Genomic DNA, 12,192 nt, shown 5'->3' with positions numbered 1-12,192 from the left:
GAAAATAACAAAGGCAAGCAAAATTTCAAAGAACAACCCCACTGCCTGAAAACAAACAAAAAAACAGATTCTAGAATTGTTAGAAGTCTGATAGAATTCTGCTATGTAACCCATCTGGGCCTGGGCTTTTCTTAATGGAAGTCTTTTTATTAGTATTCTGAGCATCTTATTTGTCATGTGTCTTTTTATTTTAGACTGTTGATCTCTTGTTTTGACTTTGGTTTGGAAGAATCTAGAAATTTTTTTTAAAATTTATTAGTTTTTTCTATTTTTCTATTTTTTAATTAGATATATTTCTTTACTTACATTTCAAACGTTAGTCCCCTTCCCAGTTTCCTGTTCATCAGTCCCCATTCCCTCCCCTCCCCTTCCCCCATGTGGGTATTCCCCCTAAACATCCCCCTTTTTGCCCCCCCCATATACCCCTGCACTGGGGCTCCAACCTTGGCAGGACCAAGGGCTTCCCCTTCCCTTGGTGCTCCAACATGGCTATTCTCTGCAACATGTGCAGTTGGAGCCCTGGGTTAGTCCATGTATAGTCTTTCCAGAGTGGTTTAGTCCCTGGAAGCTCTGGTTGGTTGGCATTGTTGCTTTTATGGGGTTGCAAGCTCCTTCAACTCTTTCAATACTTCCTCTAATTCCCCACAAGGGGCGGGGTTCCTATTCTCAGTTCGGTGGTTTGCTACTAGCATTGACCTCTGTATTGGACATGCTCTGGATGTGTCTCTCAGGAGAGATCTATATCTGGTCCCTTTCAGCATGCATTTTTTAGATTCATCAATCTTATCTAGTTTTGGTGGCTGTATGTATATGGGCCACATGTGGGGCAGGCTCTGAATGGCCATTCCTTGAGTCGCTGCTCTAAACTTTGCTTCCATATCCCCTCCTATGGATTTTTCCCCCCTTTTAAGAAGGAGCGGGAGCATCCGCATTTTGGTCATCCTTCTTGAGCCTCCGTGGTCTGTGGATTGCATCTTGTGTAATTTGAGCTTTTTGGCTACTATCCACTTATCAATATTTTCTTATAATTTTTCTTATAAGAAAAATATTTTATAAAGTTCTGAACCATGGGTCTGTTAATCTTATTTTCTCAAAAATGAGCTATCAGACTCATTCTTTTTTTTTTAATATTGTTTTCATTTCATTAATTTCTGCTCTGACTTTTATTATTATACCCACATACTTAGATTTGAATTTTATTTGTTCTTATTTTTCTAAATTCTTGAGTAGTATCAGTAATTATTTTTGTGTGTGTGTTTAAGATATATGTATTTTAATGCATGGTCTTAGGATTCCTGTTGTAGAAATACTTTTAAAGTTTCCCAGAAATACTATTTTGTTTTCAGATCTAGAATTTTTTTTAATTACTCTTATTTCTCATATGACCCATTCATTATTAAGTAACAAACTGTTTGATCTCCATAAGCATGTGTATTTACTAAGAGCTTCGTTTGCTAGCAATCTTAAGTTTGCATACATTGTGGTCGGATAGGATATTGGAAATTATTTCAGTTTTTTTGAAATTTTAAGGTATAGTTTTTGCTCCAGAATATTATCTACTTCAGAGAATCTCCCATGGGTCACTGCATATAATATGTATTCTTCCATGGTTGGCAGGAATACTCTGTGAAGGTCTATTAGGACCATTGCTATATGATTTCATTTAATTCTGGTGTTTTTCTGTTTATATTTTCATTAGATTATTTTTCTGTTAATTTTTTCTTTTGGAGAAAATGGGATGTAAGCGAAATTTACTATTATTAAATTAGAGTTAATTTTGTATTTTTAATTCTAATAGTATGCCTTTTATGAAATTTTGTGAACCAGAGTTTGGTGAATAAATTCTTAGGATTATAAATTCTTTTTGGTTAATTGTTGTCTTGATTAAAATGAAATGTCCTTTATGTCTTCTGATTAGTTTTAAGTTTTTTCTATTGAATATTAAAGTAGGAACATGTGCTTGCTTCTTGGTCTCTTGAGTGGAATATATTTTTCCATCCTTCCACTTTATTGCCTATTTTTTAAAGCTGAAATTAGTTTCTTGTAAACAACGGAAAGATGGATTTTGTTTCTTACTCAATTTATGTAGCTGGTGCCTTTTGATTAGTGAAGTAAAGCTTTTGGTATTTAAAGGTACAATTGAAAGGTATAGGCTGATTGAAGTAATTTAATTTATTTTGTTATGTTCTTGCATCAGTATTTTTATTGTTTCTGGTTATTTATATTTTATATTTCAATAATTATAACTATTTTTTTTCTAGTTGTGGCTATGCTTATTCATCTCTTCAGTCAGAAGTATTGCTTCTAGTATTCTTTATAGGACTTGTTTAGTAGAGATGAATAATAATAATAATATAATAATGTAGTAACAATTATTTTGAGACAGTGTCTCATGTAACCTTTGCTGTTCTGGATCTTGACCAGAATGACCTTAAATTCATAGAGATTAACTGTGCTTTAGTTTTCTAAGTGGTAGTGGGATTAAAGTTATACACTACTGTGACTGGCTGACATTAGTTTTTTTAACCTCTTGATATTGGAAAAACGTTTCTCTTCTTCATTTGTGGCAGACTTGTGTGCTGGGTACAGTTGTTTAGGCTGGCATCTGTGGTGCTTTAGAATGTACTACTCCAGGTTTGATTCCCTTTGAAAATGCCCATCTGGAAATAAGCTACATGTTTTTCTTCATATGTCGTTTGTGTTTTTTTTTCAGTTTTCAATAAGCAAATTTTGTGTTTTGTTATGCTACATTGTTGGACATGTTTTTGATAGTCTTGCTTATTGGTGTTCTGTGTGCTTTCTGTGTAAGTATATGTGTGATTTTACTAGTTTAGGAAAGTCTTTTCTCAGATCTTGTTGATAATGTGATTTTTTTTTTCTTCAAGTCCAGACATTTGTTCTTCTACTTAACCCAATCCACTTTTAAGGCTTTCACCTGAGTTTTCTGATTGAGTTATTGAGTTTTGTAATTCTGTCATTCATTCATTCATTCTTTCATTTATTCATACATACATATTAAGTTCTCTTCAATATTTTTATTTTACTTTCAAATTCTGAATTATCTTAATTTTATTCAGTTGTATGTTTGCTTTTTGAACTTCATGTTCTTATTGCTAGCTGTTCTCATTATATTTGAGCTGTGTACGTTCTTTTAAAATTTCTTGATGAAATTTAGGTTCTGTGTCCTCAGGTTTATATAGGACATTTTTTATTGGAGAACATGTCTGTGGGACTGGTGGATTTAAGGGGAAGATACAGTGTTTTGGATTTTCATACTGTGATTTAATCATATATTCCAGGCATATGGCTGATGTGAGGATCTAAACTTCCTCAGGTTAGGCCTGTGTACAGGCTGCGTGGTTGAGGTAAGCTGTGAGGGATGAGGATGGCACAAGAAGATGAGGTTTTTTGAATTCATCAGGTTGTGTGTCCTTGCATAGATGTGTGATCTGGTTTATGCATGTAGGTTAGATATGGTGCAGCCTGCTAGGTTCTAGTAGAACTTACTGGACTAGACTAGTGCACATGATACACAGGGTGTGGGACCAGTGCCAAGTCTGGGGTTTGGAAAGGCACTGGTAGTAACTGATCAGAATGGGCAAGCACACAAGATATGAGACTACTGCCTAACTTTGGGGTGGAAAAAGCACAGGCAGGACTGACCAGATCAATTTTGGGGGCTAAAGAGGTATGCAGGGAGTTCACCAGAGTAGACCTAAGTACAGGGTTGGGGACCAGGTAGCATAGGCAACTGGAGTGGAAGAGGAAGAGGGGCAGCACACAGGTCATCTACCTGGTTCTACCACGGTCCCTAGTAGTAAGTGGGGCTGAGTCTAGTCCCAAAAGACATCTGTATTTTATAAAGCTTCAGAGAAATTCAGCTCTCTCTCCCCAGGATTATTTTAGCTTTTTCATGGCAAACCTTGATGCTCTTAACTGTAATTAGAGTTCTAAGGTTGTCAAAGCAGGAGGAGCCTGGTCATGAGCCTCTCTTTTTAGAACTGTACCACAGTGAGTGAATGGTTCTGAGAATGTATTATTGAATCAGTTTTGAGTAAATTGGCACTTGGAACAACTGTGATGGTAAGGCAGCATATTAGGATGGACTTCAGCTAGTATTCAGTAGAACCTGGCAGTGTTTACTGAAAGTGCTCGCATCTAGGTAGTTTGATAGGCATTTCAAATACTTAAGATGTAAAACTTTAACATTAATTAACAATGCCAAACTTAATCCTTTTATTATAGCATTAAGGTTTAATTCTCAATTAAATTTAATAAATTCTCAATTAGCCATACAATGACAGATTCTATAATGCTTAAGGGCACATACTGCTTTTCTAGACCTGAGTTCAGTTCCCAGCATCCATGATGGGTGGCTAACAACTACCTGTTAACTGTAGCTCCAGGGAATCTGACAGCTTCTTCTGGACTCCCAAGAACACTTACACGTGTGGCCTACAATCACAGATACTGATAGATAAATTTTAAAATGTTCATGTATGTCTATGTTATGTGTGTCTTGATGCCTTCCAGAAGAGGGCATCCATTCCCTGGAACTGGAATTAGACAGTTCTGAGCCACCGTATTCTTGCGGGGTCATACCTGAGTGTGGAAGAGCAGCAGTGATTTGGACTCCTGTGTCATCTCATCTACCGTGCTTCACAGGGATTTCTGCTTCTGCTAGGCTTTCTCTCCTCCCTTTTATAGTTTTGCTTCATTTTATGAATTTATCTCTTTGCTTATTTTCATGAAAAAAAAAGAAAAGGTATCTGTCTTAGTCACTTTTCTTGTTGCTGTGACAAAATACCTTGACAAAAGTTAAATTAAGGAAGAGGAATTTGGTGTGAGGTTTCAGAGGATACAGTCTATACTGGCTGAGAAAGCAGTGGTCGTCCATAGTCAAAGCAAAGACCCGTAGTGAGGGTTGCTACTCATCTCGCTTTCTTCTTTTTATCCAGTCCAGGGTGGATCTTTCCACATTTAGGTAAGGTCTTCCCACTTAATTTATTTTATGTAATCTCTTATAGACATGCCTAGAAATTTATGTTTTCAGTGATTCCATATCTTGTTAGGTTGAACATCATTATATCTCTTAATTGCAATATTACTGCTTAAAATCCAAACAATTCAGAGAAGTATATTTTTTTAAATTATTTTGTGAGAGAAAAGACATTTTAATATTTTTCTTTTATGTGTATGGATGTATTGCCTTCATGTATGTCTCTTCATGATTTGTATTAAATGATTGCAGAGGGTGTTGGATACTCTGGGATTGGAGTTATAGTCTGTTGTGAGCTGCCATATGGGTAGTGGGAATCAGATCCCAGTTCTTTGTAAAAAAAAAAAAAAAAAAAGCTAGTGACTTTAGTGACTGAGACATCTGTTGACAGTTAAGGTTTGTTACTTTAATTTGGATTGTGTGCATGTTCGTATGTGACTTTGTGAATGAGTGTCCATGCTCAGGGAGGCCAGATTTGGATTCCCTAGAGCTAGAACTATAGGCAGTAAACATCCTGTTGTGGGAACTAGAAGCCAAACTTGGGACTTCTGCAAGAGTGCTCTTACCCACTGAGCTCTCTCTTTATACTTTTCCCCCTACATAGGATTTTATGTACTTCAGGCAGGCCTTGAATTTACTGTGTAGCCAAAACTGGTCCAGAATTTATTATAGGCATGTACCATCATGCTCAAGAAGACTATTGCTAATTTTAATAATTTGATATACTTTTTTTTATTAGGATCTCTTTCTAGTCCCGTTGGCCTTAACTCTTGAGGTAGCTGAGTGAGGTACCTTTTCTATAATTTATGATTTTCCTTCTGTCTTCCAAGTGCTGAGTTTATAGGGATGTGCTACCATGACATATTTAGGTAATTCTGGGGATTTGTTAACTCTGGTATCCTGTCTGATAAATAATCAGTTTACCAAGGATCTGGGTTTCTACCTCCGGAGTTCGGTTTTTAATTTAACTTAAAAAAATGCGATGTGATTACAGTGTACACAATAATCTCTAAACTGGTGTAGTCACTGTGGAAATATTTTAATGTCCTTAAACAGAAGACTTACCTTATTTCATGTTTTAATCATTAATTGCTGGCCATTCAATCTGATAGTTAATATTCATTGTGAAATTGACAGGATCTAGGATCACCTAAGACAAATCTCTGAGCATGCCTGTGAGTTTAATTATATGAGATTAGTCGAGATGGAAATACCTACCATAACTGGATAGTGCATTGTATGGGCTGTGACCCTGTATTGGAATATAAGGAGAGCTATACTGAAAATTAGCATTAATCTTTCATTCCTGAATGCAAATACATGCAGATTACGGGTCTTAAGCTTCATTGCTAAAGTGAGCCCCGTATTTGTCAGAGTATTTATCATAGATGTAGGAAGGTAACTTATGTATCTAGTTACGCTACTCTATACTTCCTCATTTGCCATTGTCTGCATTTCTGTGCTGGTGAGAGGAATTTATAAATTCTGATCGAGGGTACATATAGTTTTGGTTCTATTTTTCGGAGCTGGGGACCAAACCCAGGGCCTTGCGCTTGCTAGGCAAGCGCTCTACCACTGAGCTAAATCCCCAACCCCTCGAGGGTATATATAATTTTGACATATATAATGAGAAATTATGCTCTGGAAAGATTGTGCTAGTTTATTCTTCCACTACATAAGTTCTTTTCTTTTTTTCTACCATTAGTATATTAGGTAGCACCAATCCAATAACTGCAGAGTATCTTATTTTATTTTTGCTATCTTAGAATTTTATAAAGTTTTTTCTCAATTTTTCTATAGATGGTCTTTTTTTCTATATACATTTGTATAATGTTATTGAATAATTGATTAAATATTTTAGAAATATTTTGAAAGCTAAATAATGTTAACTTTACTGATAAAGAATAGAAAATCTATAGAGCTTTAAGTATAAAATCACTTATATATTACTCATTAACTTTGAAACCATAGGAGTGTACAATATTTTTATTTAGAAAGTAAATTAAATTAGATGGGTAGAAAAACCTTAAAATTATCTTACTGGTTTGTGGTTTTTTACTTTTTAATTTTTTATAGATACTGTACTCCAAGATACTTGGATTATGAAGATTTGGAACGCAAATACTGGAAAAACTTAACTTTTGTGGCACCTATTTATGGAGCGGATATTAATGGGAGCATATATGATGAGGTATATTTATACTGACATTATAGTTTTTAAAAGATTTTTGGTGATATTGCTTTTGTTTTCTATTTGTAGATATCTTAGAAGTACTCAATTGTATCTATTTTATTCATTATATTTTATTTATTAGTTTTTTGGTGTCTGTATTTTTAAATATGAGAGAAAAAAACCTAGTACGATTTTTTTCCTTCCTTTTTCTCTGCCCTTTGATATTCCCTGCCTGTGGATCACTTTTTCTGTTTTTTTTTTTTTTAATTGTTTTTGTTTGTTTGTTTTTTGTTTTTGTTTTATATTGTTGTTTACCTTAACTTATGTGAATGTGTGTATCTTTGGATGAGGATATGTATGTGTTTGTACAGAAGCTTGGGAGATTAGAGGCATTGGATCCCTTGGAGTTTAAGTTATAGGTCATTCTGAGTTCTCTGATATGAATACTAGGAACCGATTTCAGGTCCTCTGCACGATCAGCATTCATTATTAATCACTGAGCCATTTTTTTTTCCAACTCCCCCCCAACCCCTTTGCTGACTTTGGAGCCAGGGTCTTAGATAGTTCAGGCTAGTTTAAAAGTTGCTGCTTATCCCCATCAAAATACTAATCCAATTCTTCAGAGAGTTAGACAGAACAATTTGCAAATTCATCTGGAATAACAAAAAACCCAGGATAGCTAAAACTATCCTCAACAATAAAAGGACTTCTGGGGGAATCACTATCCCTGAACTCAAGCAGTATTACAGAGCAATAGTGATACAAACTGCATGGTATTGGTACAGAGACAGACAGATAGACCAGTGGAATAGAATTGAAGACCCAGAAATGAACCCACACACCTATGGTCTCTTGATTTTTGACAAAGGAGCCAAAACCATCCAATGGAAAAAAGATAGCATTTTCAGCAAATGGTGCTGGTTCAACTGGAGGTCAGCATGTAGAAGAACGCATATCAATCCATGCTTATCACCCTGTACAAAGCTGAAGTCCAAGTTGATCAAGGATCTCCACATCAAGCCAGATACACTCAAACTAATAGAAGAAAAAGTGGGGAAGCATCTCAAACACATGGTCACTGGAGAAAATTTCCTGAACAAAACACCAATGGCTTATGCTCTAAGATCAAGAATCGACAAATGGGATCGCATAAAACTGCAAAGCTTCTGTAAGGCAAAGAACACTGTGCTTAGGACAAAACGGCAACCAACAGATTGGGAAAAGATCTTTACCAATCCTACAACATATATAGGGCTTCTATCCAAAATATCCAAAGAACTCACGAAGTTAGATGGCAGGGAGACAAATAACCCTATTAAAAAATGGGGTTCAGACTAAACAAAGAATTCACAGCTGAGGAATGCTGAATGACTGAGAAACACCTAAAGAAATGTTCAACATCTTTAGTCATAAGGGAAATGCAAATCAAAAGAACCCTGAGATTTCACCTCACACCAGTGAGAATGGCTAAGATCAAAAAGTCAGGTGACAGCAAATGCTGGCAAGGATGTGGAGAAAGAGGAACACTCCTCCCTTGTTGGTGGGATTGCAGACTGGTACAACCATTCTGGAAATCAGTCTGGAGGTTCCTCAGAAAATTGGACATTGAACTACCTGAGGACCCAGCTGTACCTCTCTTGGGCATATACTCAAAAGATGCCCCAACATATAACAAAGACACATGCTCCACTATGTTCATAGCAGCCTTATTTATAATAGCCAGAAGCTGGAAAGAACCCAGATGCTCTTCAACAGAGGAATGTATATAGAAAATGTGGTAAATCTACACAATGGAATATTACTCAGCTATCAAAAACAATGACTTTATGAAATTCATAGGCAAATGGATGGAACTAGAAAATATCATCCTGAGTAAGGTAACCCAATTACAGAAAAACACACATGGTATGCACTCATTGATAAGTGGCTATTAGCCCAAATGTTTGAATTACCCTAGATGCACAGAACACATGAAACTCAAGAAGGATGACCAAGAATGGGAATACTTCTCCTTCTTTAAAAGGGGAACAAGAATACCCTTGGGAGGGAATGGGAGGCAAGTTTAGAACAGAGGTGGAGTACACCATTCAGAGCCTGCCCCACATGTGGCCCATACATACAGCCACCCAATTAGATAAGATGGATGAAGCAAAGAAGTGCAAGCTGACAGGAACTGGATGAAGATCTCTCAAGAGACAAAGCAAGAATACAGCAAAATACATAGGCGATTGCCAGCAGCAAAACACTGAACTGAGAACAGGACCCTGTTGAAGGAATCAGAGAAAAGGAGGAAGAGCTGAAGGAGCCGAGACCCCATATGAACAACAATGCCAAAACCAGGGCTTCAGGGACTAAGCCATTATCCAAAGACTAAACATGGACTGACCCTGGGCTCCAACCTCATAGGTAGCAATGAATAGCCTAATAACAGCACCAGTGGAAGGCAAAGCCCTTGGTCCTGGTAAGACTGAACCCCCAGTGAACATGATTGTTTGGGGGATTTCGGTAATGGGAGGACGATAGGGAGGAGAACACCCATATAGAAGGAGAGGGGAGGGATTAGGGGATGTTGGCCCAGAAACTGGGAAGGGAAATAAAAATAGAAATGTAAATAAGAAATACTCAAGTTAATAAAGATTGAAAAAAAAATAAAAACAAAACTTGCTGTAACTGAGGATGACTTTGAACTTTTTGCTTTATTCCCAGTTGCCATGCTACAAGTGTGAGAGATGTCAACTAATTTATAGGATATAGGAAGGTTGCCATAATTTCTCTAACATTATGTATAGTTATTTATGGTAATTCCTCTTCTGTATATAGGATATAGTGACTAATTATTCTTTTAGGGGCTAAAGATGAAAATCAGTGACAAACAACTTGCTTGTCATGTGTGACATGGTACTTTATTACTGTTCAGTTTCTTGGCCTGCAAAAACAAACAAGCAAACAGATAGGTAGGTAGGTAGGTAGGTAGATAGATAGATGAGATAGATAGATAGATAGATAGATAGATAGGATAAATGGTTATGTAAAGAAATGGAGGAAGAATAAATTTCACTGTGTATTTAATGCACTAGTAAATTGTGTAATATTTTGTTCTCCAACAATCTTTTTTGTTGTATTGAATCCATTGCTAACCCTTGACATAGTTTCCTTATTAAACTTTTTTAAGTATAACAAGTTGAAGAGTACAGGTTTTAATTAGGGTTTCTAGTGCTACAATAAAACATCATGACCAAAAAGCCAGTTGGGGAGGAAGAGAGGTTACTTGGCTAGTACTTCCATATTGCAGTTCATTTTTGAAGGAAGTCAGAACAAAAATGTAAACTTAGGGTAGAACGTAGAGGCAGAGGTTGATACAGAAGCCATGGAGGCGTGGTACCTCTTTCCCATGGCTTGCTCAGCTTGCTTATAGTACCCAGGAACACTAGCCCAGGGATGACCCCACCCAAAATGGACTGCTCCCTGCCCATCCATCACTAGATAAGTGGATCTTATTGAGGGAATTTGTCAATTGAGCTTCCTCCTGTCAGGTAATTCTAGTGTGTGTCAAAACAGAAATGAACATCATGCCTTCTTGTACATGAAAACTTTTACGTCATTTTTGACCTCAAGAAAGAATTTTATCAGCATCCTCTAAGCATGCATTATGTTATAGCTCCAGCTTTCTCCAGTGGTAAGTATTATTCTAACATCATAGTGACTTTTGCTTTACACAGTATAATCCACTGCGGCCTGTGTATGAACTTTCTGTAGTTTGGATCATTTGGTGGTGTATATTCTTTCTTTTTTTCCTTCCTCTCTTCGTTCCTCCCTTTGGACAGTTTCTTGCCATGTTGCCAGTCTTGTCTTGAAATCATGATGCTTGGCCCTCTGTCCTTTGATTCCTCTACCCCTAGTTCTGGGATTTTAATTGTATTGTGTAAGACAAACTTCTTTATTTTATTTTGAACAATCTTGGAATTATTAGCTATAGTTCATTAGTTTTAATGGCTCTATGTGATTTGGCTTTGTAGTTTGTCTTTTTGTTATTTATTATTTGGGTTGCTTTTATTTTTATGAGCAGGGCTTCTATTAATCCTCTGTAAATGCTTCCTAAGGCGTAGAAACATACTTTCCTGTTGGTATAGAGAGATATGGTTATAGAGAAATACCTGACAGGCTTTAGAAGAAAACATTGCAGCTTATAGGCATCCTTCTTGGAGCAGTGTTGAGTTTTGTTAGCTCTTCTGTTAGATGTGGTATCTTGTGGTTTTTTGTTTTTGTTTTTTTCCCCCCTTAAGACAAGGATTCTTCTATGTAGATCAAGCCGGCCTTGAATTCACAAGTTTTGTGATTAAAGATATGTGTTACCTTGCTTGGTTATCTTTTTTAAAATTTTTCTATTGGATTTTATTTATTTATTTATTTATTTATTTATTTATTTATTTATTTATTTATGTTTCAAATGTTATACCCTTTCCTGATTTCCTGTCCTTAACTCCCCTATCCCATCCCTGCCCCCCTTTTCTATGAGGGTGTTCCCCCACCCATATACCCACCAGTTCCCGCCTCCCCACACTGACATTCTCCTACACTGGGGGTTTGAGTGTTGGCAGGACCAAGGGCCTCTCCCATAGTCCTATGACATATGCAGCTGGAGCCATAGGTCTATCCTTGTGTATTCCTAGAATAGTACTTTAGTCCCTGGGAGCTCTCGGGGGTCTGTTGTTCTTATCGGGTTGCAAACCTCTTCAGCTCCTTCAGTCCTTTCTCTAACTCCTCCATTTGGGACCTCACTCTCAGTTCAAGGGTTAGGGGCAAGCATCCGCCTTTTTATTTGTCAGGCTCTGGCAGAGCCTCTCAGGTGACAGCTCTATCAGGCTCCTGTCAGCATGCACTTCTTGTCATCCTAATATTGTCTGTTTTTGGTGTCTGTATATGGGATGGATTCCCCCAGGTAGGGCAATCTCTGGATGGCCTTTACTTCAGTCTCTGCTCCACACTTTGTCTCCATATTTCCTTCTGTGAGTATGTTTGT

At 36.9% G+C, this 12,192-nt stretch overlaps 1 protein-coding gene across 5 annotated transcripts in view; it reads left to right on the top strand.

Annotated features, from left to right (window-relative positions):
* Kdm4c (lysine demethylase 4C) overlaps nucleotides 1-12,192 on the top strand; it is a 181,863-nt gene that overhangs the window by 32,930 nt on the left and 136,741 nt on the right. For 4 of the 5 annotated variants that reach the window (XR_004387957.1, XM_032902651.1, XM_032902645.1 and 1 more), the window contains one exon: nucleotides 7,076-7,190. The exons of the other annotated variant lie outside the window; for it this stretch is intronic. Coding sequence is in view for 3 of the 4 variants with exons in the window: in XM_032902651.1 (XP_032758542.1) it covers nucleotides 7,076-7,190 (115 nt within the window). In the remaining variant the exon portion in view is untranslated. The remainder of the gene's footprint in view (nucleotides 1-7,075; nucleotides 7,191-12,192) is intronic. 5 annotated transcript variants of the gene reach the window in all.

The sequence above is a fragment of the Rattus rattus genome, chromosome 1, assembly GCF_011064425.1.
Source record: "Rattus rattus isolate New Zealand chromosome 1, Rrattus_CSIRO_v1, whole genome shotgun sequence".
Taxonomy (NCBI): Eukaryota; Metazoa; Chordata; class Mammalia; order Rodentia; family Muridae; genus Rattus; species Rattus rattus.
Note: the sequence above shows the minus strand (reverse complement) of the source record. Positions and strands in the feature narration are given on the sequence as shown.